This window comes from Rutilus rutilus, assembly GCF_951802725.1.
Source record: "Rutilus rutilus genome assembly, chromosome: 9".
Classification (NCBI taxonomy): Eukaryota; Metazoa; Chordata; class Actinopteri; order Cypriniformes; family Leuciscidae; genus Rutilus; species Rutilus rutilus.
In genome coordinates, this window is record NC_140223.1 from 17930853 (window position 1) to 17958300 (window position 27448).

At 41.3% G+C, this 27448-nt stretch overlaps 1 protein-coding gene across 1 annotated transcript in view; it reads left to right on the plus strand.

Moving 5' to 3' along the window:
* ubash3bb (ubiquitin associated and SH3 domain containing Bb) overlaps positions 1-27186 on the plus strand; it is a 29117-nt gene extending 1931 nt beyond the window's left edge. Inside the window, exons 2-14 of the mRNA XM_084419952.1 lie at positions 7070-7123; positions 14957-15143; positions 15228-15426; positions 16756-16925; positions 17039-17247; positions 22464-22608; positions 22725-22845; positions 22923-23045; positions 23138-23230; positions 24366-24510; positions 24587-24693; positions 26202-26311; positions 26395-27186. Of these exons, the coding sequence (XP_084276078.1) occupies positions 7070-7123; positions 14957-15143; positions 15228-15426; positions 16756-16925; positions 17039-17247; positions 22464-22608; positions 22725-22845; positions 22923-23045; positions 23138-23230; positions 24366-24510; positions 24587-24693; positions 26202-26311; positions 26395-26532 (1801 nt within the window). The 3' untranslated portion in view covers positions 26533-27186. The remainder of the gene's footprint in view (positions 1-7069; positions 7124-14956; positions 15144-15227; positions 15427-16755; positions 16926-17038; positions 17248-22463; positions 22609-22724; positions 22846-22922; positions 23046-23137; positions 23231-24365; positions 24511-24586; positions 24694-26201; positions 26312-26394) is intronic.
* Positions 27187-27448: the final 262 nt, after the last annotated feature.

Here is a 27448-nt window from a genome sequence, read left to right on the forward strand (position 1 = left end):
AAAATCATTTTGATCTGAATCGTTCTAATCAGTAGAATCATTCCTATCAGTAAAACCATATAGATCAGTATGATTCTGATCAGTAGAATCATTCTGATCAATACAATCATTCTCCACTTTTAGCGATACTTGCGAACTTCCCCAATCACTTCCCCTATGGGAATCCCCACCGCCATTCTGAAGTGCATTCAACTTCGTCCAGTGGACGACAAAATTTGATTTGGACAGACCCTCTACCCCTCGATTCTGACCAAGGGAGTGAGTCTACTCAACATGTACACTTCAGGCGGATCCATAGTCCACAATTCCACCATGATTGTGACGTCACAGCAGGTCGCTCTTAATTTACCCCCACCCCACACATCTCTAGTGTATGATATTGGCGTTCTTTTGACATTTAACTACATTTAATACTTCTTGTAGCTACCTTTAACTTTTTTTTTTTAAACACAGTAATAGTTTATTGTATTATCATTTTCATTTGTGTATTTTTTTTATATTGAATATAAATATATTCATATTTAATATTTGTTTATATTTAATTATTTAACAGGCCAAACATACTTACAGGCATATAAAATGGTGCATAAAACAAATTCATGTGGGAAAAAAAACTATATATATATAAAAAAAAAATAATAATAATCAGCTCCATAGCAGATTCCAAGTGATCAAGGGCGCCAATAGTGGGCACTCATGCAATGACGTACACCAGAGTGAACGAGACGGAGGGAAGTTAGCAAGGGAAGGGCATAACAAGTTTTTTTTGCCTTTATTGTGATAGGATAGTGTAGAGTGGACATGAAGCAAGGTGGGAGAGAGAAGGGGGACGGGGATTCGAACTCGGGTCACCCGAAGCGCAACGGCGCTATATGTCAGTGCCCTGCCCATGAGGCTATCGGTGCCAACACCAAATTGGATTTAAATGCAGCCTAGTTTTTGTGAATTACTGGATTAACAGATTATTTGAGAACATTTGATTCACAAGAATGATTCGTTCACAAATTGGACATCACAACCAGTGTTGGGGAAAGTTACTTTTAAAAGTAATGCATTACAATATTGTGTTGTTACTTTTCATGGAAGAAAATGTGTTGCATTACTTTAGCTTTACTTTTTCCTCACCTGAGCTAGGCTTGCTTGTTTTGTTTTTTTAATAACAAAAAAAACACAAAAGTTTGATTTTTGTGCAAATGTAAAGGCCCTTTCACACCAAAAGTAAAATGAGTAAGCCTTGACTGAAGAAAATGCAAATTCGCGGCTGTACAGTAGAGGGTGCAGCTTAAACAATTCTGGATGGCTGAGTAATAGGAAGCAGGAAATTTCAACTCTCTCACTTCAGCAAAAAAAATATATATATATTGTGATGTTTATCTAGTCCTTTTTGCTTATTAGTATGGTTGAATTGGATCTTCAAAGGTCAGCATCAAAGACTTTGGTTAATAAAGTGAGATTAACTGCAATACAATAACCATCATATATACACAGCGTACACAACCCCTCTGAACTTTACTCCTGATTTCTCTCAACATGGAGACAGGAGAGGTGTCAATAAATGAATGGGAAACAAAGTAACTTGGGTTACTTATTTGAAAAAGTAACTCAGATATTTTTTTGTACATTTAAAAGTAATGCGTTACTTTACTAGTTACTTGAAAAAAGTAATCCGACGTAACTCGCATTACTTGTAATGCGTGTTTTCGTTTCCCCCAACACTGATCACAACTTCTCTAAACTCACCAAGTTTGTGGCAGTTCAAGTTGAGGCAGATGTCCAGATTTGCACTGAATAACAGCCTAAAGGTCATGAGTCATTTGGACCAATTTTAATACTTTTATGGTGTAATTTTTTTTAATTTTGGAGCTTGACAGAATACAGTTCTCATTAACTTTCGTTATATTAAGGAAGTGTGGGCAAGATATTCTTCAAAAATTCCTCTTTTTGTTCACATACTGACTGTCTATTGCACTTTTTTCTGTCTACTGGCGATTTGCACAATTTTTCTGTTTACTGTGTATTGTTTACCGTTTGCTATGTATTGTATTTTGTGTATCATGTGAATGGTTGAGGGCTGTGTTGCACTGTCTCTTGTAGGATGTTGTGATCTGTTGCTGTTTATTCTTGCATTGGTTACGTTCGAAACAAAATTTCGTTCAGCTGTATACATGTATACTACGGATGAATGACAATTGAGCTTGACTTGACTTGACATAGTCCTAGAGGTTAGGAACAACAGCAGGGTGAGCAAACGATGACAGTAATTTCCTTCTTGGGTGAACCGTTAAGTCTGACTACACTAACCAGTCCTTCTCGTTATTCTCTTGCTCATGCGTATATCACCGTTTCTGTCTTGTCATGAGGTAGGGTTTACCAGTAGTCAGTCTGCGCGTATATAATAATGCTGTGGTTTCGTCTCAGGGTCACGCTGTGTAAATGTCATCAACTTCCTTCCTGAAAGATGACAGAGCAGGAAATGAGATAGCGACCATGACCTCCTGGTGTATAAATACTGAGATCCTGATCATTTTCCGTACTGAAAGGCCACATTATGTCCCTCGCAGGATGCATTTCATGTTTCTGTTGTGATGTGATGTTCTGTGGATACAAGTGGGCCGTCAGCTGTCCCTGTTGCCTGTCCTGGTCTGGCCACATTTGCCGACAGGCCTGCAGGTGTTGGCTGGCCATATTTTGGGATGAACAGCTGTGCTCTCTGTGTGGCAGGGATGGCAGCTGGTACTTGTGGGGCTTGGGGCTTGTGGGATATAGTGTCTGTTGCTCTTGCCGGGCGTCAGTGAGATCAATCGTATCTTTTTCTTCTTCCTTTTTGGCTCAGCTCCCTCGGTGGCTGCTGGGATAAAGGAAACAGATGTAGGCCAGCACACTAGCGTCAATAGGGAGCGAACCTCTCCTCCACCTCTGAAAAAAACAGGCACAGGCACAAGAGTGGGATCCACAGAAGCAGTTGTTCTAAAGTCAGCCTACTCTTCCACTCCTCCACTGTTTATAAGGGGCCTGTATCAGTGTGTGTTCTCTCATTTGTGAGTCCGCCATCTGTGGGGGTTGTGCGATTGCCAGAATGAGAGCCGTGTGTCCAAATGCGGGTGTCCTTCCACCCTCCTGCTCAGAATGAAGCTCTGGAAGAAACACAAGGATAACAAATAAAAATAGTATTGTTACTATTTAGAGTGTTTTATGCCTGCTTAAAGCTGAATTTTCAGCAGTCATTACTCCAGTTTTCAGTGTCACATGAAATAACTATAATATGCTGATTTGGGGCTCAGGAAACTATGGAAGCTTGTTTCCGCCACAGAATAAAATAGATAATTGCGACTTTTTATCTCACAAGAGTTTACATCTAGCATTTCTGACTTATAGCTCCCAATTCTGAGAAATGAAGTCAGAATTGTGTGATGTAAAGTCGCAATTGCGTGTTATAAAGTCAGAATTGCGAGATGTAAACTCGGAATTGTGAGATAAAAAGTCGCAATTAGCTTTTTTTTTTTTTTTTTTTATCTTCCATAGGAAACAGTTCTTATTATCAAGATTGAAAACAGTTGTACTGCTTAATATTTTTGTGGAAACCGTGATCTTTTTTTTTTTAAATATCAAAAGAACAGCATTTATTTGAAATAGAAATCTTTTGTAACATTATAAATGTCTCTAATGTCACATTTGATTGATTTAATGTGTCCTTACTATTATAAAAAGCTATTTATATTTTGAATCTTTACATATAGGCTATTACTTCTAGTGCAAACAGTCCAGTACTGCAGTACATCTATCTATCTGCAAAACCAGTTGTTGAAAGTGTTCTTCTGGATTGCAGTGACTCTTGAGCCTCTTGGCAAAGAATCAGGCTAAAAGGAAGATCTGTAAACAGGAAACATAGGGATGCAGAGGTCTGAGCTGTGGGATTTCCCCAAAGAGCCGAGAGAAAGGTGTGTTCATGCCTGTTTGGTCAGCTGGATGATTATGAAAGACACTTTGTGGAGATTTATCTGAAATGATTTGTGGAAAACAATTAGATGCATCATTAAACAAGAACAAAAAATAGAACAGGCAGTAAACCTGTAAAGTTAATCTTGTTTACAGGCTGCTGGTTGCTAATGCTAAAAGCCTTGATATAAATATCCACAAAAATAATCTCCTTTTAGATCATTTATATCATATACCACAAAACAATACAAAGATTTTGCTCATGTAAGTGCCCTTCTCCATTTACATTTATGTTTTTGTTCAATACACTTGAGGATATAGATGTACAAATTCATTGAGCAAAATAGGCGTGAAAGACTTTACTGATCACAGCTTTTCGGACGAACAGTCATAATTATTTAATTATCATATGTGTCACTGGAATTTGTAAAGAATCACCCCCCACTGCACCTTCAGCAAATTGTATATGAGTAATACAGGGTAAATTGGAAATAGCTAGTAAGACATAAAAGGCGTCTTAGGACATGACCGGTTGTGAGTGAGGCTTGTGTGGGCGCCTGGGCGGTTATTTAGTTTTTATCTCGTTTTAAGAGGCATATTTGGTGATATGATGGGAAAATATTACCTGAAGCGTTATGACCTACTTTAAATTTTAATCAGTGGATGTTTTCACTATCATGCTTGGTATGCGCGTTAATATTTCATGTTGTCAAGAGCTTTTTCCATGAAATTAGATTGCCATAAAAACGGATTTGTTTTGTCACCCTCTTGTTAACTTGTAAACCTCTTCGGCCTCTTTCTCTTTTTCACTCAGTGCATGCTGTGCATGAGAAAGTATTTCGGGCCTGTTACCACTGTGATTGAGTCTATACACTGTATAGTGAGATGACTTGATCTGGGCTGCTTTATTATGAAAAAGTCTGTTCTAATAAGAAAATGAGGAAATGGAAAAAAGAATACAAAAATGCAAATAATAAAATGTAACTAACCATATCAAATCAATCTTATATTATATTATATATTTAAAATAGCTAAATAAATTCATCAACTATTAGGGAGGACAAAACACTTGACTTTTTTTGTGAGTTTCATGTCTTGTTTGTTGTCAAGTTAAATGCCATGAGCCTAATGAAACTGTGTTATTTTAGCACAGATTCATCTGTTATTTGCAATATTCATCTGTTATTTGCAAATATGCAATATTTAGCCCAGTGATTGTCTCATTTGCATTGTAAAGCACACTTTGGTATAAAAAAAAAAATCCCTTTCATCATATATAATAGTTCATAATTTCCATGTTGTTGGCATTTACGCGATCATGGAAATATAATGAATTTCAAGTTTTTTTTTTTACGATCTAGTCATTTATTTATGTTCAGATGTTGACTGCTGTTATCTACAGCAATTAATTAGTCTTTTCAATGAACAAATAATATTGTAAAAAGGTTATCGCAAAGCTGTGATTCGTACTAGAAAAAGGGTTTAAACCGTCACAAGGGAGTAATAACTGAAAAGGTCAGTTTTTTTACTTTTTTGAGAAATATACAGACTGTCCGTGGCTTTGGGTAAACTCTTTCCTGTTCAAGGTCTTTGCAGAACAGAGCTTAGGGGAAGTCCTGGTATACCATGAGGTTTCGCTTCAGTAGTAATAGGTAAAACGAGGCTTTGTGAGGTCTTATGATGACCTGTTTATACAGGCTGAAACACTCTAATACACTCTACAATCCCATGATGTAACCACAGTGTCACTTATTTGTGCTTTCAGAACAGAAACCGTCTCACAATGTATTTTTTGTTCTATTTGGTCACGCAAATGCTGTTAAATTTACCTCTTCTTCTTTTGACATTAGGTTCCAAGGTTTCTGAAAATGACAAATTAGGGTGTATTCTTACCCTGCCTTTTTTTTTTTTTCATATACGTCTTAAAGAATTGTTCTATAGTTTTTAAAGTATTTAATGCAATTACATCAGAAGTAACTGTAATTAAATCACATAAAAATGAATAGTAATCCCTTATGTTTCTTTTCCAAGGGAACACATTTTGTGCGAGGCTCCGTAATACGCAAATAAAGTCCAACTAACTATACTATCATGCATAGGTATGCATATTTTTTGTTGTTGATCTCAAAGGTTGTGTGTTGAAACCACTATATGTTTGCACACATTTATCTGTCACTTGTTAGAAGCTAGCCAAATAACGATGTTTCAAAGAAGATCTTTGAAAACCATGAACAAAAGTATGCAAGTTCAAAGAAAATATGATCCAAACTGCATTTACTACTGAAATACTTTCCATTTAAGGTGCATCTTAAAAAAGATGCACACTTTTTAACGCAGAACTTTAACTTCAAGAAGCAATCACAGTGTGTATGAGACACTGAGGTGTGAAAGAAGTGTGATGATCACCTCTCCCACGCAGCATTACAGCTTTTTCACTGGCTCACATGTTAGAAAAAAAACAAAAAAAAAAACATCTCATCTCTTTTTATACATGTTCCACTGTCACAGACCTCAAACATGGTGTCACAGTGTGAGCAGTGAGCACATAGTCTATTAGATTAAAAAATAATGACACATGGTCCACTGGAAAATAATTCCACAAATACATCCTTCAAACATATTCTCATCATACTGTATGCTTGCTCAGGCCTGCACACCACAAGTTGCTTAAAAATCAAGTTTTTTTAATATTCTTTATGTGTCTATGTGGTGTTTTTAATATGCTTTAAGACAAACCATGTGCAAATTCATAAGTCAACACCATTGCGGAGTATTTTCTCTTTAAAACTGTTGTGAAAGATAGTCTCAAAAACACGGTTTGAAATCGCTGGTGTTAATTACATCGCAAACTACCTGTAACCAATCATGTCAACGTTACTATGCTGTGAAGCAAGAGAGTCTCAAGAGAAGCCATGTTATCCCTGTAAATTTTTCTGTTGATATGAAGAATCGAAGAATATAGCAGGTGAATTATGTATATGATGTATATTACGATGTTATGATGAACTATATGCCTTTCTCCATTGACGTTCTAAGATGTTCAAAGCGTTTCTAAGGATACTAAGGCAGCTGTCTGACTCTGAGATGGGGAACTTGTAGCTACTGGTAATTCTAAAATATTTTCTCTTTACAGGCTGAAAGCTCTGGCATCAACTGGAGGCAGAAGTGTTCAGCTTGCATGTGACTGGTGAGCTTTCCTAACTGCACCCCTAGGTCTTCAACCCTCCTCCTGGGGACCCAATCTCCTGCAAAGTTTATTTCCAACCTGCTTCAGCACACCTGAGTACCATGATTATCTGGTTCAGGCGTGTTTGTTTAGGGTTGTAGCTAAACCAGAGATGTGCTGTGTCCCAATTCGCATACTATCCGTCCGAAATAGTATTTGAAATTAGAATTAGTGTCCCAAATCGTAGTATGTTGAAATGAGTTTTCCAAAGATACTCGGACGGTCTACTTTTTCCGTTTAGAATCCGAAGTGCAAATCCGTGCGCACTCTAATGGCTAAAATCACCCAGTGCCACAACCCACTGAGCGTTGGAGAAAAAATTGAATTAGAACTACAAACATGAATAAAAAGTGTTAAAAACTAGTAGAGTAGTAGAGAGGTTTAGATAAAGGGGTTTGACCCTTGAGTGATCAGTAATCAGTATCTAACCTGACTTAAAGATATGTATTCAGTGTTATCCACATTATATTTCATCTGCAACAGCATTGTGAACTTTTGTAAAACTTTTGTACCTTTAAAAACATCATTATGCAGATTACAAAGGAGAGTTTCCTGCATGAAAGACCCACGACTGGCAGATCAACGTGCTGCTATACACTGTAAAAAATTATCGTAATTTTAACGGTAAAAGACTGTAAAAATGTTACAGTGAAAAACTGTTAATTGGTTAACAGAAAGTTTCCGTACTATATACGGTAAATAACTGTGATAGATCTAACGGTACATTTAATGTAATTTTACTGTAACATACCGTTAAATTTACAGTTTTTGAAAGTGAAAACTCATTGTATCATTTACAGTGAAAAACCGTAAATTGACATTCCCACAATTCCCTGTGACACTTCACATTTGATGTATTTTTGTTGAAATAACTATGTTTGTTTCTTCATAGTTTTCTTCGTTTTTTCTAATCAGTTATGTACATTAGGGGTTTATGTTACATTTAATGTTGTTAAATTAATGTTTATTGCATTTTTAAAATTTCATGTATTACCATGATGGTGTTTAATGTTTGTGTGAATGACACTGTGCAGCTTCTATATATATTAGTATTAACTCTCTTGTGGAATAACTGCTTATGTTGAGCTTTGATTGATCATGTGACTCTCATCACTGCTGTGATTGGTGGTTATCAGTGTAAAAAACAGATATTAATACTTCAATAGGATGGTAAATTAACATTATATCATATTACCGAAATCCAATGTTAAATATACAGTTTTTTTCCGTAAAAACAACGGGAAGAACGTTTTTTTACAGTATTTTTCTGTTTATAACAGGAATTTTCTGGCGCCCCAGCTGCCAGAAAATTACAGTTCCCTATCAAGGCTACGGAACTCGACATTACGGATGTCGTATATGGGAACTCCTCTCATCCTTCACTTCCGCTGAAATCTTATAGGCTAACGCCAGCAGAGCTGGCCAATTGACGCAAATATGCAAATACTGAAACACCGTTGCAGTTATAATGCAAGTGCAGCGTCAATTCCCTTCAGAATCTCTCTCTTCACGCTTAAATCGTGTGCTAGAAAGCTGATACTACAAACTTGGATTATTCGCCGTCGTTGAAGTTGCGTCGGAGATACTCGCACTGTCTCCTGCATCCGATGGCAACTACTTGCAACTTATGCTCGGGCCCCATCGCCCCCCCCGACACGCACCTGTTCTGCATCGCGTGCTTGGGGCTGGCCCACGCTGAGTCAGCCCTCGGGGACGGAGGGTCCTGCGACCACTGCGCGGATTTATCCCTTCGAGCCCTCAGAGCCAGGAGGGACGAGGCTCGCGCAGCAGCGGGAATTGGGCCTACCGCCGCCTCTGAGCCGCTGGTAGCCCCCCCCAACCGCAGAGTCGAGGTTCGCTCCCCGGTGAGCTTCCCCGACCCCACCTTTCATCCCCCTCGCGACGTCGCTGACTTCGTTTCCTTCGGGGTGAGTGAGGGGGACGACTCCATGTCGCTGTCAGCCTCCGAGAACGACTGGGGTGCGGAGCAGGCCGCACCGCTGGCGGCCGCGGAGCAGGACACCCCTGCGGACCTGCAGGACGAGCTCTTCCGTGTCCTCTCTAAGGCCGTCGAGGAGCTGGACCTCGACTGGAAAGCTCCTGATGAACCATCTAAGAGCAAATTGGATACGTGGTTCCTACAATCGAGCCGCCGTCAGGCCGCTTCGAAAAGGGGAACACCGTTTTTTCCCGACGTGCATGAGCACGTGGTGAAGTCGTGGGCGGCCCCGCAATCGGCGCGCACCCTCACTTCCACCCAGGCTATGTTTGCCCCCGTGGACGAGGCGGGGGACCACGGCTACCTCGGCATCCCTCCCGTCGAGGAGACCGTCGCCGCTCATCTCTGCCCGTCGGCTCCCGCCCTGGGCTCGGACCGCAGCCTGCCGTCCCGAGCCTGCAGATTTACGGCCCACCAGGCCAACAAGGCCTTCGGTGCCGCGGGGGAGGCGGTATCCGCGCTGCACGCTATGGCCCTTCTCCAAGTGCTCCAGGCAAAGCAGCTGAAGTCTCTGGATGGCGCCGCCTCTATTGACGCTGACGCCATCCGGGATCTCCGTTCGGCCACGGACCTCGCGCTCCTGGCCACGAAGCGCTCGGCCCAGGCGATCGGCCGTTCTATGGGTTTCCTCGTGGTCCTCCACAGGCATCTGTGGCTCACCCTGTCGGACGTGCAGGAAGCCGACAGGAAGACGCTCTTGAACGCGCCCATTTCCCCTGCAGGCCTGTTCGGAGACGCCATGGAGAAAGTAACCGAGCGTTACTCCGAGACGCAGAAAAAGGCCAAAGCTATGAGCCACGTCATTCCGCGAAGGGCGCCGCCGCCGCCGCCGCAGCCGCAGCCGCAGCCGCGCTCTCGTTCGTCCTCAGCCTCAGGCCGCCAACCCCAGGCTGCGGCCAGAAGACAGACAGCGCCCCGCCCGGGACAGGATGCCCGTAAAGGCCGCAGCGGTCCATGGCAAGGGGCGGGTAACAGGAGGACGCAGAGGAGCCCGCGCAGAAAGCCCACCGCGTCCCCTGCCAGGCCCAAGCAGTCGTCCTGACCGCTCGGGCAAGAGGAGGAAAAAGCGCCAGGCCGGCCCCGCGTGCAAGCGGCGCGCTCTAGTGCACTTCGTCCCTCAGAGTTCTGTGAGCGACGCGTGCAGTTGTTCTGTGTGTGTAAATGTTGTGAATGTTGTTCAAATAAAGCAAATTACTACTTCACAAACAGAGCTTTTTTCTCCTCTTGCACCACACACTGTGTTACCCGCCCTGCCCTCGAGCAGCGCAGAGTCACGGTCAATAACTACCCCCAACACTCACATAGCGGCCATGACCGCAGCGGCGATGACCGCAGGTTTAGATCAGCCCTCGCTCAGTCGTTTCCAGGCAGCGTGGGAAGCTATTCCGGGCATTTCGCCGTGGGTGTTGAATATAATTCGGCGCGGGTACACACTTCAGTTCAAACGCAGACCACCCCGCTTTCGCGGCGTAATTCAGTCATTAACTTTGCCCCAAAACGCTCACGTGCTGAGGCAGGAAGTGTGCAGCTTGCTCGAGAAAAAGGCTATAGAACCAGTTCCCCCGAGCGAACGGGACAGCGGGTTCTACAGCCGCTACTTCGTTGTGCCGAAGAAGGGAGGGGGTCTCCGCCCCATTCTGGATCTGAGACCTGTCAACAGAGCGCTTCACAAACGCGCCTTCAGGATGACAACACTGAAGCAAATCCTGGCGCAAATTCGCCCCGGGGATTGGTTCGCTTCAGTGGATTTAAAGGACGCTTACTTTCACATTCAGATAGTGAAACGCCACAGACGATTCCTGAGGTTTGCGTTCGAGGATTCGGCGTACCAATATACGGTGCTTCCGTTTGGACTGGCCCTAGCCCCCCGAACGTTTTCAAAATGTGTAGACGCGGCACTTTCACCCCTCAGATCGAGCGGAATGCGCGTCTTGAACTATCTGGACGACTGGCTAGTTCTCGCTCAGTCGAGAGAAACGCTGGTCAGCCACGTGAATGCCCTCCTTCGACACTTGGAGATGCTCGGGTTGAGGGTGAACGTCCAGAAAAGTGTGCTCACACCGAGCCAGACGATAACATTCCTGGGAGTGTGCTTGGATTCGGTGAGAATGAGAGCGCGCCTCTCCCCCGAGCGAGCGGAGGCTCTGAGTTCTTCTCTCGGTCTCTTCAGACCTGGCAGGCTCGTCCCACTGAAAGAGTTTCAGAGGCTACTGGGACGGATGGCAGCGGCTTCTTCGGTGTGTCATCTGGGGCTGCTGCATATGAGACCGCTTCAACACTGGCTGAAAGCGCGCGTTCCCCCGAGTGCGTGGTATTCTGGCCACAGGCGCGTTATGGTCACCAGCGGATGCGCCCGCGCCCTGGCCCCGTGGAGGAACCCAGATCTCTTCAGCTCAGGTGTCCCTATGGGCTTAGTGACGCAGCGAGTGGAGGTCCTGACGGACGCTTCATCCACCGGATGGGGAGCGGTCTGCTTGGGCAAGCCCGCCTCGGGTCGGTGGTCAGAGAAGCAGATGGAGTGGCACATAAATCGCTTGGAACTGGAAGCGGTCTCTCTAGCTCTAAAAACCTTCCGGTCTCAGCTGGAGCAGCGGCATGTGTTGATTCGGACAGACAACACCTCCGTGGTTTCGTACATAAATCGCCAAGGCGGTGTACATTCCAAAGCCCTATTCAGGCAGGCGGAATCCCTTCTGCTATGGGCGGACCGGTTTTTCCTCTCGGTGAGAGCGGCGCACATCCCCGGTGTTCTAAATCGCGGGGCGGATATGCTCTCGAGAAGCGGGATTCCCCAGGGGGAGTGGAGGCTTCACCCCGGGACGGTTCAGCTGATATGGAATCGTTTCGGCAGGGCGGAGGTCGACCTCTTTGCAACGAGCGAGAACGCGCACTGTCAGATGTTCTTCTCGCTGTCCCGTTCCCCCCGGGAGGTGGACGCGCTGACTGCGCGATGGCCGAGAGTCTGTCTCTATGCCTTTCCTCCGGTGAAAATTTTGCCCATGGTGTTGTGCAAAATCAGGGAGGAGAAGGCGGCGGTGACTCTGGTAGCCCCGAACTGGCCGAATCAGCCCTGGTTCGCGGATTTGGTAGAGTTGCTAGCAGGGCAGCCATGGGAGATCCCGCTCAGGAAGGACCTTCTGTCTCAGGCGAGCGGAACGATCTGGCATCCCAGCCCCGCGCTGTGGAGCCTCCATGTGTGGCCGCTACAGGGTCGCTGAGCGGGCGGGACGCGCTGCACTCGCGGGTTTTGAATACCATCGCGGAGACGCGAGCTCCGTCCACCAGGCGCCTGTATGCTCTGAAGTGGGGTGTGTTCTCTAAATGGTGTCAGGATGTCGGTATAGACCCAGCGGACTGTTCTGTGTCGGATATTCTACGCTTCCTTCAGTATAGGATGGATGAAGGGAGCCTGCCATCCACTCTGAAGGTTTATGTGGCCGCTATTGCCGCGTTTCACCCCCCTGTTGACGGACAGTCTATCGGTAGACATGCGTCGGTGACACGGTTCCTCAAGGGAGCTAGGAGATTGTGCCCTGCACGGCCGCCTTCTGTGCCGCCGTGGGATTTAGCTTTGGTCTTGGAGGCTTTGTCACGACCGCCTTTTGAGCCCCTAGCCTCGATTGCCATTAAGGAGCTATCGATTAAAACGGCTCTGCTTCTCGCTCTCGCCTCGGCGAAGCGGGTTGGGGATTTACAGGCTTTCTCTGTAAGTGAAGATTGTATTCGCTTTGGACCGGGAAACTGTAATGTTACTCTCAGACCGAGACCGGGTTACGTTCCTAAGTCGCTCAATACCCCGTTCAGAGCGCAGATCGTTTCTCTGCCTGCCCTGTCCGCTGAGCCATCAACCTCTCAGGGTTCGGATGCTCAGAGTGCTATTTGCCCAGTCAGAGCGCTCCGAGAATACATTTCTCGCTCGGCAGCGTTTCGACAATCGGACCAGCTGTTTGTGTGCTTTGGTGGATGCAACAAGGGACGGGGGGTCTCAAAACAGAGGCTTGCTCACTGGATCGTGGACGCTATTGTTTTGGCTTATGATTGCCTGGGACAGGAATGTCCCCTGAACATCAAGGCCCATTCGACTAGGGCGATTGCCTCCTCGTGGGCCTGGACTAAGGGTATGTCTATTCAGGATTTATGTCTTGCGGCTGGCTGGTCTTCTCAGAACACGTTTGCCAGATTTTATAAGTTGGATTTACCCTCTGTAGCGTCTCGAGTGCTTTCGGTGAGTTGATCGCTTACACAGCATTAAGAGAGCAGCTCTGCGCTTTGCTCATGAGTTGTTCTGTGTGCTATTTGTGTGTTATACTATTGTCACCGCTATGCGTTGGCTTCTCTGTTGTTGTTGTTGCCCTGTTGGTCTACAGTGCAACCTTCCCCCAGTTATACTGCTCGGGATATGCAAATTCCGGTAGTGTTGGTGTGTTCCTGTGATTGGTCCCTTTGGACCTATCAGAGGTTAGAGGTTCGCTATTTGTCAATCTCGGCCTATCAGGCACTTCCATTCTGGGGGCGAGGTTTGTATTGGGTCTGTTCAGTAGTTTGCTGCCACGGCGGGATTCTATACAGTTCCCATATACGACATCCGTAATGTCGAGTTCCGTAGCCTTGATAGGGAACGTCTCCGGTTACTTTCGTAACCTCGGTTCCCTGAAAGGCAAGGAACGAGACATTACGCTCGCCGCCGTGTTCGCTATTAATTTAGCGTTGTTCGATTCTGAAGGGAATTGACGCTGCACTTGCATTATAACTGCAACGGTGTTTCAGTATTTGCATATTTGCGTCAATTGGCCAGCTCTGCTGGCGTTAGCCTATAAGATTTCAGCGGAAGTGAAGGATGAGAGGAGTTCCCATATACGACATCCGTAATGTCTCGTTCCTTGCCTTTCAGGGAACCGAGGTTACGAAAGTAACCGGAGACGTTTTTTTACGGGTTTTTTTTTTATGTCTCTCTGAAACGGTAGGAAATTAAATTAAATTGAATTGTGACAAGATGATTGACGGCATTTTAAACGTTATGACGAAGTAGTATGTCCCAAAGCTTGCCTAGTATTCTGCTACACACGTACTTTTTCTTTACGAAAACAGTACATTCTTTTAGGGCATAGTATAAGTAGGCGAACTGGAACGCACCGGTGGTCTTATTATTGGGAGATACGACGAGGGTCCGTGGCTCTAACATTGGGGAAAGTGTAACAGCCAACTTGGATCATCTGTGCCTTGATAACCAATCACATTACAGCCTTGACGTCAATGAATTTCAGAGTTCAGAGTTGTGCGACAATCACTGTTTGCAGATACCATAGAAATGAATGAGAGTTGCCGTAAACCGAATCATACCTGTCACCAAATGTCCATGACTTCTTTTATAAAACTGGATTTTTTTCGGTGTAAACTATCCAAAACGAATGTTTAAGAGCAAATATGTTGAAGATTAGCCGATTGGCTGTCGATTCATTAAATGATAAGCCGCTTTCCCACAAAAGCGGTTTATTCAGCGTAGTGAAGCCTCTCCTCCTTTGACATCCTTTAAAAAAATCCAGCCTCTGTTCTCCTTCCCTGCGTACCACAGCTTTAGCAGGCGTTATGCTTTTTTACATTGGTTCCCCAGGAGCAAGGTTGAAGCCCTCAGTCTAAAGAAATTGCACTGCCCTCTAGTGCTTCATTTGCATCAAACCAGCAGTTCTATACATAAAACAAGCAGAATAATTGGTTGACAGTTACAATTACACATACTTTACATGCTGGTTTAGCTATGCTTTAGAATTTATGATCATGTGCATATGTCTCCTTAGGCTTTTCTCACATTTGGATGACCCTTTCCTGGACGACCCTTTACCCAGAGAGTATGTGCTCTACCTGCGCCCCAGTGGGCCTTTACAAAACCAGCTATCCCATTTTTGGCAGCAGTCTCGCTTGACTTGTGGAAAGAACAAAGCTCACAACATATTTCCACACATCACACTCTGCCAGTTCTTTATGGTGAGTCACAATTTCTATTTTAATCTGATCTATTCTAATTATGCTGTGGAAATTTTTACATTTCTTCATTTTATGTGTTTACAGTGTCCAGACAATAAACTAGTGGCTCTGTGTGAAGCTCTGCAGTCTACAGTGAATCAGTGGAGAGGACGCTTCCCCAGCCCTTTGCCCCTGGAGCTCTACACCTCCACCAACTTCATTGGCCTCTTTGTGGAGGAGCAGGTGGCTGAGACACTGAAGAAGTTTGCGGCTGACTTTGCTGTGGAGGCTGCCACTAAAGCTGGTGGGGAGGCGTGATCAGAGCATTTGTCACAGATGGTGCCTGGATAGTGCTCACGTTTTTTTTCCTAATCAGCTCATTACTCATCCTCATGTCGTTCTTACTTGGAACATGAATGTTGAAATTTGGCAGAATGTCCAAGCTGCTTTTATCAATACAATGAAAGCAGGGCATTTAAAAAAACATTTTATTTTTTTTTGGATTTTTAAAAGATTTAATTATCAGCGAATAAGAGTTGTTACTGTTAACTAAAATGGTAACACTTCGCAAGAAGGTTTCATTTCTTAATATTAGTTCATTTTTAGTTAACTTCAACTAACAATGAAAAATACAATGAAAGTATTCATTAATCTTATTTGATGCTATATTCAACTTTTACTCATCATACATTATTAAAATCAAAAAGTTGGATCTATTAATATTATTTAATGGACCTGAGCATTAACATTAACATTAACTTTAACATTAACTTACAACGAACAGCTTGTATTTTTATTAACTAACATTAACAAAGAATAATAAATATTGTAACAAATGTCTTGCTCATTGTCAGTTGATGTTAGTTAATGCATTTATTAATGTTAACTAATTGGACCTTATTGTAGCGTTACCACTAAAACTAATAAAAATAATTTCCGTTAATTGAAATAAAGTTGAAATGAATTAGAAATATTAGACGAACAACTTGAAATATTAAAATGACTAAAACTGTAAAACAATTACTAAAGATAAATAGATTTAAAAAAAAAAAAAAGTGACAAAAGCACTTGCCAAAATTGGTAAATCTAAAATTGTAATAAAATTTTTAAATATTACAAAAAAGCTCATTACAAATATGAATAAATACTATAAGCAAAACTAAAATAATGTTCTTTTCCTGACTCAAATTTATCATATGGCTTCAGAAAACTCATATAATGCACATAATATCATATAGGATAAGATAAAAAAAGAGTACTTTTTTATGGTTTTATGATGCTTATTTTTTCCATTTTTGAGCTTGACGACCCATGGACACTGTACGGTTTTAATATATGGACAAGAGCAGCAAAAACATTCACATGACATCAAAGACATGAGAGTGAATGATGACAGAATTTTCTATTTCTATTTCTATTAGGAAGAACTATCCCTTTAAATCTATAATTGTCCAAGATAAATTGCTAAACTATTAAACATTATGAATGATTTATGTTTTTAAAAATCTGTTCAAATTGAATTAACTGATACTGATTCATTAATCAAAAAGGGTATTTGAATAAAGAATGATTATCAATTCATAAAAATGCTCATGACAATATTTATTTATTTATTTATTTATGTATTTCATAGATGTCCATGTGGAACCACATAAAAAGCAGCTTCATTTGACTCTAGCCTATCACTTCCCAACCAATCATTATTCTTCCTTGGAAAAGTTGGCAAGAGGGATTGAGGTAAAGCTGGGTTGTGACTGGCTAGCTGCCCTCTTTTCACGGGACATCCGATTTGCGAATCACGAGGTGAGGCCCAATTGAGACAATGTCCTGCTATTAGTCTCATTCATGCAGTTTTATTGTTTTACTAGTTCATGCAAATCCACTTTAATGCACACTAACCTCTGTTTCACTGTCAGACTTTGCGAGTGATGTACCCCTACACTCCTCAGAATGACGATGAGCTGGAACTGGTGCCAGGAGACTTTATCTTCTCATCTACAGTGGAGCAAATGAGTACCAGTGAGGGCTGGGTGTACGGCACGTCTCTGGGAACAGGCATCTCTGCACTGCTGCCTGAGAATTATGTGAGCCCTGCAGATGAGTCTGACACGTGGGTTTTCCACGGGTAAGTTCTCCAAATGATCAGTTCTCAGCAAGACTCTTTCACATTGCTTGAGGCTCAAGGGAAAGTTCACCTAACACATACTCACCGGATGCATCCGAAATCACATACTTCCCGAGTAGGTACTTCTTTTGAATAAGAAATCACTTTGTTTGCATCCATTAAACAAGTATGTTCTATATAGTGTAAGAGGGGATGTGGAACGAATTAATGCAGGCATACAAGGAAATTTGGAACTACTTTTATTTGTCAGAGCTCATATAGGGAGACACACACTGCAGTAACGCTCGCTTCACCTACGTGCTCTCTATACTATTCTTTTTTTCCGTCATACATACAAGTGCATGTCCCTTTTCACACATAACAATAACTGTGCATGTCAGCTTGCCAATTCCCTGTAACGTAATTTAGTGAATTATTAATTAATTTATAGGGAATTCGAAAGAATCACTTATTACGGCCGAGCAAATGACTCGTCCAGGGTTCATTTGAACCGGCCGTAACTATCAGCTCTGCAGCGGATATAAATATCCAAACTATAGTGAAACACTATTTGTTAGCAAGGTAACTTAGATCAGCAGTTTAAGACATTAAATTCATAAGCACATAACACAAGTAACACTTCTCTTTAAAATACAAACAAGACTTTATTGATTATTCTAACACATAAACTAATATCGAACACAAACACACGCACACACACATTCATACGAGTTGCAGAAAGAAAGAGAGTGAGGAAAGAATGAGTTTTAAGAGTGAGATGATGAAATTTCGAGATTCTATATGCACTTATAAGACATGACCTGAACGAACCATCAATCATATTAAATCTATATAAATACACCAGTTCAGCTTAAGAGTCTGGAGGCTACCTGCTTGTTTTGTGTTCCTTTTGGGGATTCCCTTTTGTTGCGTAAAAGGGGTTTCCTGGGTTCGTTGGCTGGCGTCTCCTCGTGCCTGGATAACGTTAGATGTCTGGGGCGGCCAATCACGTGGTGTGCTGGCGGGTGAATGGAAAGTCTTTGAAGCTGTAAAGCAGGCTTTGCAAAAGAATCGTGGACCGAAACTTTGCCACAAAACTTAACTTAGAACCAAGACTCACAACGGAAAAGAAAAGAAAACTAAGAAAAGAAAGAAAATTGAGACAAGAGTAGATGGCTTGAATGAAGCTGTTTGACCCATGTTCTTCTGAGTCTGTCTAGTCACTCCGTCATGGCTTCTCCATGATTGTTTTTGAATCTACTTTTTCTTTATCTGACCAATTAGACACTGTCTTTATTTGAGAGGTGGCATTTTCTTCACTTCTCATCGTAAATCATGCGTTATCTGTGATCTCCTTACTCTCCAAGCTCTAGTAGAGAGTACAGAGGCCACAGTTTAGACATCATTACTATTATAAGAATACGAAACATTTTACACAGACTTCAATCAAGCCATCTTTTGAATTAAGAACATAGGATCATACTGATAGGAAACGACACACTTTCATTCAAACATCTAATAGTTATAACAATTACATGACTTATATGGGATCTAAGCATATTAGACACACATATAGGTTGTAGACACAATATAGAATTATGTAGTTGAACGATGTTTGATTATAAGTCCATTAAGAATTGTTTTGGGATGATTTTATTTATTTTTATAGGTAAAGTCTCAGTCTCTTTGGTTATAAGAGATTTCAACCTCATTCAGAGTTCCTTAAGAAGAAGGAGGTCTGTTTTGTATACAGTGCAATGCATAAGTTTAGACACCCATGCTAAAGTTGACTAAAAAGAGGAATAAAAAATCATATTTTGGAAATTGAACTTAATGCCTTAATTAAAAAAATTAGGAAAAATCCAACCTTTAAGGACACCAATTTTCTTTGTGAATGAATAATGTATCGTAAATAAATAAATGTTCTTCCTTAAAATACATGGTGCATAAGTGAGTACACCCCTATGTTAAATTCCCATAGAGGCAGGCAGATTTTTATTTTTAAGTATTTTTTTTTTAAAAAATTTAGGATACTATGCATCCTGATAAAGTTCCCTTGGCCTTTGGAATTAAAATAGCCCCACATCATCACATAGCCTTCACCATACCTAGAGATTGGCATGGTTTTATTTCAGTTAGCCTAATAGCTGGTTTGATTTGCATTGAGAGATGATCTTATGGAAAGTACCCCATGCCAATCTCTAGGTATGGTGAAGGCTATGTGATGATGTGGGGCTATTTTAATTCCAAAGGCCAAGGGAACTTTATCAGGATGCATAGTATCCCAAAAAAATTTTTTTTTAAATACTTAAAAATAAAAATCTGCCTGCCTCTATGGGAATTTAACATAGGGGTGTACTCACTTATGCACCATGTATTTTAAGGAAGAACATTTATTTATTTACGATACATTATTCATTCACAAAGAAAATTGGTGTCCTTAAAGGTTGAATTTTTCCTAATTTTTTAAATTAAGGCATTAAGTTCAATTTCCAAAATATGATTTTTTATTCCTCTTTTTAGTCAACCTTAGCATGGGTGTATTCACTTATGCATTGCACTGTATGTCGTGGGATCAAGCAACCTTTGCCGTTATCTTGATCGGGCACTGAGCTTTGCCATCTCTGATCCAATCAGTCTTTTTCCAAACCATCTAACATTGACAACGTTCTTACTTTAGTTGCTTGCATGGCCATAAAGTTCTTAGCGTAGACTGGCTGGAGCCTGGATTTTATGCCTCTGGATTGGTGATTTGGGGTCTGGAATGTTGAGTTCGGTGTGGAATTATGTTTGAACAAATCACCTGGAAGATTCATTTATGTTTGGTTCGCCCTCAAACCTTACATCCCCATACCTATCCATAATGTCACAATTGCATCACCCATGAACAGCAAATCAAATTATCCAATTTGTATAATACTGAATATTCACACAAAATAAATCTCACAGTAGTATGAATGTGTGTAGTATGAATGTTATCCAGACATACTACATTTGCTATGTTTTCATTGTCATGTGACCTACCAGTGTCAGTTGCGTCATTTCGCTGCCATTCAGAAATCCTCTCCCGTGGCCTCATGGGATAGTAAAGTGTCTATTGGATGCGCACTTTGGAATCTCGACAAAAGTAATAAGTCATCCGGGTACTTTTCACCTACTGTTTTATAAGTACTGTGAATTCGGACATAGTGCTTTTTTTTACCTATTATTAAGGAAGTATGCAATTTCAGATGCAGCCATCCTCATATCATTCCTACACTATATTACTTACTTTGAGAAATGTCTCAGTGTTTTTTTTTTATCCATACAATGGAAGTCATTGGGGTCCAATGTTGTTTGGACACCAATGTAAAATTTTTGTGAGTGTTCCACATAAGAAAGAAAATCATACATGTTTTGAATGACATGAGGGTGAATAAATGATGTCTGAATTTTCATTTATGAGTGAACTATCTCTTTAAGCATTTGAAAAAACTCCAAAATTCATAGCAAACATGTCAGAAACTACTTGGCAAACTAAGAGGCCATTTATATGACACAGTTTGAACTAAAAACAGAAAAAAATGTATGATATTTTTATTTAGGTTCATTTACACTTTGTTTACACTTACATTTTGGGGGCCTGAAAACGCAAACTTTTAAAAACGGGATTCAAAGTGTGCAGGTTTTTGAAAACGATACCATTATTGTCTCTGTGTGAACTACAAAAATGCGAATTCTTGAAAACTGTGACATCATGCTCATGTGTATTACGTGTTCAGTCTATCTGTGTGAAGTGTTTCCTAACAAAGTGACATCGCCAACTACTGGCCTGGCATGCAGAATACAACGTTTTTAGTTGTTTTTTGACAATGTTGTCGTCTATACACGAAAACTTTTCTGTTTTTAGTACATTTGTTGTCGTGTAAACCAACCTACCCTTAGAAAACCTAGTTCAACCACATAATTTTAAAGGGGTCATATAATGCCATTTTTGTACAAGTTAATATGATTCTTTAGGGTCTAAATGAAAAGTTTGTAATATACTTTAATTAAAAATTCTCATTAGTATTGTAAGAAAACACTCATTTTACCTGGTCAAAAACAGCTCTGTTTTCAGCACGCCATTTAAGTGTGCTTTAAATGATAATGAGCTTTGCTCACCCCGCCCCTCTGTTCTGTGGGGCGTTTTGACACAACCGAGTGTTGCCTTGACAACAGTTGAGGGTATATTTTGGAGAAAGAATGGCAGTGGGAGTCTCTGAGGACACATCTGTGCAACCAAATCAATTTGAACCGGAGTCGGACTCAGAACAAGATGACGGCCCCGAAGAAGTTCGAGAATTAAGGCTCGAACAGGACGTTTCTGAATGATTGGTTAACGTAATGTCACTTTGATCTATCTTTGTATGTACTGGCAGGGTAGAGTAGTGAGATACGAACGCTATGTGTTTACTGATGTATACGTTAGTTCATTGACAGATTGATGTTACAGCTAATGGTCATGAAAAACTTTTTTTCGGTAAATGTAGGCTTGTCAGTGATGCGTAACGTTATCTATGCAGTGTTAGGTACAACTGTCAGGGCTGAAGCACTGACATGAGGTCACGGCAGGAATATTTCTAGCAGTAGTTGAAGGACACCTAAGAATTTGTTGTAATGTATATGTCCAGCTTTATACTGACCCTCGTTTCTAAAGCAGTCTGGTGAGAAATGATTCGCGCAAACATGAAAGCATTGACGTTGATCGTGGGGAATATTCCCTTCGAAAACAAAACTCAGCCACTGCGTATTCAGCGGTTTGGATTTAGGAACGTCAAAATGACTGCTATGTTCATTATTACACCCAAGAACAGAACACCACAATCGCTTAGACGCCATTCTGCTCCAGCGTATCAACAATGCGGACTATGATGACAGCTCGCTCAGGGCGGGTCTGTGTTGAAACGCTGCTGTGAATTAACAATCGTGGGAGGGGCGTCTGACCGTGTGACGTTACATAAAACATATAAGGAGATAAAAAAAAAAAAAACACTGGATGGATTTTTATCATTATATGATGGTTGTGTACAGGCACTGCTAACACACATTTCAGTACAATCAACTTGTAAAAGTGCATGTACCATTATATGACCCCTTTAATGCATTAATGTAAAAATGTAATCTCATTTTCAGTCTGACTGAGTGTTAAATGTGTTAAATGTTAACAAAAACAATGTTTTGCAGTGCATTTAACTCTTCTCATGCTCCTTGAACAGATCGCACTCCTTCTTTTGTACTTCTCCTTCGGAAAAGTGTTCCAAAGAGAGCAAAGCATTGGATGGGCTGCTCAACCTTCGATGCTTTGAAAACTCAAAGCTGGGAGAGTCTGCCATCTTGAGTGTTATTTGCCAACCTATGCAGGTGCCTAATTATTTATGAAAAAAAAAAAAACTTCTGAGTTCAAAATAAACATTGGGTTTGTGCAGTTGCTAATGATTTGAGTAATTTATTAATACATTTTGTGCTGTTGATGGTAGGTGCTTCGCTCCAACATGCAGTCTCGATCCCCTAAAAGGACCCTGTTTGTATGTCGGCATGGAGAGAGAATGGATGTTGTGTTTGGGAAACACTGGTTCTCACAGTGTTCTGACTCCAAAGGTAATCTGAACGGACAGGTCGTGGCGGCACGCTCACATGGTGCTGTTAGTTTGCCAGCTCAGTTTGTCTTCCTGTAGGCAGGTATGTGAGGAGGAACCTGAATATGCCTGCTTCACTGCCCGCCAGGGGGGGAGCGCACAGGGACTATGAAATGGATGCTCCTATCACAGTGGTTGGATCTACACAGGCTAAGACAGTGGGTATGTCTGCTCATTGTTTTAATGTCCACATGCAATTTCACCAACCATTAGAGTCCATCATGCTCTTTTTATGTCATCTGTCTGATTTCCAGGTGAGGCTCTGCTGGAAAGTAATACCAGTATTGATTTTGTGTACTGCTCGCCCAGCCTCCGATGTGTCCAGACGGCTCATGAAATTCTCAGAGGTACGTTCTGCAGTCAGTAATATGGAGGCAGCAGTGGTGTAATGGATAAGAATGCCAACATAATATAAAGAAGGGCAGAGTTTGCCACTTGGGAATATTGTTTTACATGACCTACATTTGGAAGAATCACACTCTTATATCGTTAACGATATGAATGAGAATTAATGAGCTTATTCAGTTACTGTCAAAAATTACACCTGTGCAGTGTGAACAAATCTATACATGTCTACAGGAAAATCCCTATAGGTGTATGTAAATATCTTTTAGACCAGGGTTTTTTAATCTTTTAGATGCCATGGACCTTCAAATATGAAATACCCTTTCTAAAATATAAATGGTAGCAATACATTTGCGTGTACAGTATAAAGATCCAATTTCTACTGTGAAAAATAAAAATACTATAAATACACAACCGTTCAGTCAGTTAAGATTTTTGAAAGATGTTTTTTATTAATTGATCGACAATGACTAAATACATGAACAATGTAACAAATCATTGGCATCTTGGTTTCCACAAAATTATTAAGCAGTACAACGGTTTTCAACATTGATAATTATAAGAATGTTTCTTGAGCAGCAAATAAGCATATTAGAATAATTTCTGAATGGTCATGTGACACTGAAGGCTGCTGAAAATTCAGCTTTTCCGTCACAGGAATAAATCACATTTTAAAATATATTCAAGCAGTTATTTTAAATTGTAATAATGTTTCACAATATTACTGTTTTACTGTATTTTTAATCAAATTAATGCAGCCTTGTTGAGCATAAGAGACTTATTTTAGAACATTAAAAAGTCTTACAGACTGTGAAAAATATTAGCTGGAATATTTAATGGATATTAATTGAATATATCAATCTATTTATGTATATTTAGTCCTATGAAGTTGCACTTTTCTTCCACCCACCAATAGATAGGTAGAATTTCCTTGTGGCTCCCTGGGAGTCCCTGGACCCCAATTTGAAAACCCCTGTTTTAGAGAATCACAGTTGTATTAGATTTGTACTTATAATATCATAATAAGTGTGAAAGAATGACACTCTGTTGTGCTACATCTTTATTGACATTGTCACTTTATTTTTAATAAAAAAAATTATATTTAAATGCTCTGTGACATGTCATGTACTACTTTAGGAATGCAGCAAGATGGCACAATAAGCATTCGAGTTGAGCCTGGGCTTTTTGAGTGGACTAAATGGGTGTCAGGGACATCTTTGCCTGCTTGGATACCCCCCACAGATCTTGCTGCGGCCAACCTTAATGTAGACACAACGTACAGGTAACAACTGGAGTGATCATGTACTGTGGCCTATGTATTTCAAATTCAGTCCTAATCAACAGCTGCCTTTCCTCAGACCCCACATACCCATTAGCAAGCTAACCGTCTCGGAGGCGTATGACACGTACATAAGTCGCAGCCACCAGGTGACCAAAGACATTTTGGCATACTGCAAAGATAAGGGTAAGTGATCAAAATACTGCTTTTACTTGACTCACATATCTATACCATAGACTGTAAAAAGCTGGACGACGCGTCTCCACCACTTCCACTGTGAAAATTGCAGAAATGGCTGTTGCCGATTATGTCCTTCGGAGCCTGATTCTGCGTAGTAGTGATCCTGCGGTGGAGATGCGTTATCAAGGTCCCGCCCATATTCCTGCTCACGCAAGCACAGCTGTCAATTTTTATGTTTTTATCGCATCAAATAACTAAAACCAAATTATTGGAAAAACACTTGAACATACGACTGTGTGATAAGAACTACAGTACCGAAAATGACAAAAGAAAAAAATTATTTGAAGTGTAATTGGATTTTTTTGTGTGGATTTTATAAGTTTGACTTGTGTCCCATTCGATTACATTGAGAGGGTGGGTTTTATGACCTATACTGCAGCCAGCCACTAGGGGGTAGGGCTGAACGATTAATCGCACTTTCCATGTAATCGCACTTAAATCGAGATGGCTTATCGCGATTTTAAAATCGCAAAGGCTGCGATTTATTTTTTTATGCGCAGTTTGTCATTGATGTACGGCTCTGTAAACGCTGCTCCATCTGAAAGCACTGTGAGTTTGAGTCACAGAATAAGGCAGTCGTGTATTTATAAGTCATGTTTAATCAAAGCGTTTCAATCTTCTGTTTATTCAGGGATTTCCTGGAATGATGCGCATTATTGTACTTCTGCGGCGGGGCATATTTATCGTGTTTGCATGAGAGCGCCCTCTGGCGTTCAAATGGGGCTGTATTTACTACCAATCAGCCGCACTCCACTGACAAGCTGCGCATAAAATAATCGCAAATCGATTGCGGTTTTGTTGCGATTAATCGTTCAGCCCTACTAGGGGGTGATCAAAATGCTTTGGCTTCACTTTTCCTGACGTGTGCGGCACACTTGTAGCCTAGAAATCTAGACGCACCCTAGCGGCAGCAAATTTTATTTTGCAGCCAGTGTCGTCTAGCAAATCTCTGTTAGCTTTCGAGCTGGAAAAACCAAACTAGTCAGGCCAATCACATCGTGTATAGAGTCGGTGGGCGGGCTTAACATAATGATGGCAGAGTTGCGATGGTTCCGCGTGAATTCCCTGCTACTTGAAAACAAAGAAGATGGCTGCTGCTGCTGGCGAAAAGCGGTCTTTCGAATCGGCTTTGGCCGCGACTCTGGAAGACTTGGAGTTAAGTTTTTTTATTAGAAAAGAACAAAGAATGGCACTGAAGTCATTCTTAAAAAAGGAAGATGTGTTCGGAGTTTTGCCGACCGGATACGGCAAAAGTTTCATCTCTCTGACTACGTCACCTTCTTCGTTGCTCTGGTTGGTTGTAGCGCTATCCTATTGCGTGCAGAGGGAATTTGTAAGACAACCGTTTATCCCGCTCCTCGGATTGAGCCCTGCCAATGGTGTGTTCCCAGGCTTGTCAGGCAAGCACACTTGTTCTTTACTAATAATAACCCCCTTCTCTTTTTTTATATCAGGAAAAAATATTCTGTTTGTGGGACATGCTTCCTCTTTGGAGGCCTGTACTCGCCAGATCCAGGGTCTTTCTCCCCAGAATCCTAAAGATTTTGTGCAAGTAGTCCGAAAGGTTAGTTTCAGCCTTTTACTTTAAACATTTGAATTTTATGCTTTAAAAAGTGATGCTTTATGGAAGCCGATCTTTCCATCCAGATTCCATACCTGGGTCTCTGTGCCTGTGAGGAGCAAGGGGACTCGGGAGTCTGGCAGCTCGTGGATCCACCAATTCTTCCTTTAACTCATGGGCCCAACCACAGCTTCAGCTGGAGAGAGACCCTACTTCAAGAATGATCTTATCTGCAGGGTCATTCCACAAGAGACTGAAATGCTACCTGCACTGGAAGCACAGAAATGAGAATATTTTTTTTAAACAGAACTAATCTGTCACGTCTTTAAGTTATGCAAATAAGATATTCATACAGGATGTGGCAGAGCTTTTGTTTGCAGGTGGACAGAGGAGACTGCACTGATAAATTAAAATTTGTGGTAGTGTTTACTGAGCCTTTAAAGAGGCTTTCTCAGGGCATTGGCTATCACTTTAACTGGTCAAAATGCACAGTGGCATAATGCAGCACTTATTATAAAGATTAAAGATCATGTCCTGCCATGCAAATATGTACAATTCTGCAAGAGCTTAAAGGCAGCCATGTCTCAATTATGTCTCTTGCAAATGTAACTTGAATGCATAAAATGTGTAATATTTGTTTTAGCATAGCTGAATGGATATCAGATGCATTTGTAATATCTTTACATTAAAGCTGAAGTGTGTAATTTTTAAAAACAAATAGTTAATATTGTAATTAATCTTAAAAAGGGTTCCTGTCCCATCTCAGAGCAATATGATCAGATAAATATTAAGTTATTTGCAGGTTGATTTTCCTTTTTTCGCTCTTTGGCTCTATCACTGTTTGAGCAGCCGGAGACTGCAGCATTGCTCAACCAATTGCATGAGTTGGGGGGAGGCTGTCAATTTTTTGACCAATGATAGACAAGGGGGTGTGTTCTGGAAACCTGTTTGGAAACAATAATAGACCCTTTTCACAGACAGTTTTAATGTTCATCAACATGGTAAATCCTTGAAAGTTTTTTTTTATATATATATATATATATATATATATATTATTATTATTTTTTATGTATGTACATTTATAACACTATAATTTGTATTATATTACCTTTGCATCAAATTTAAAAAAACTAGTTAATG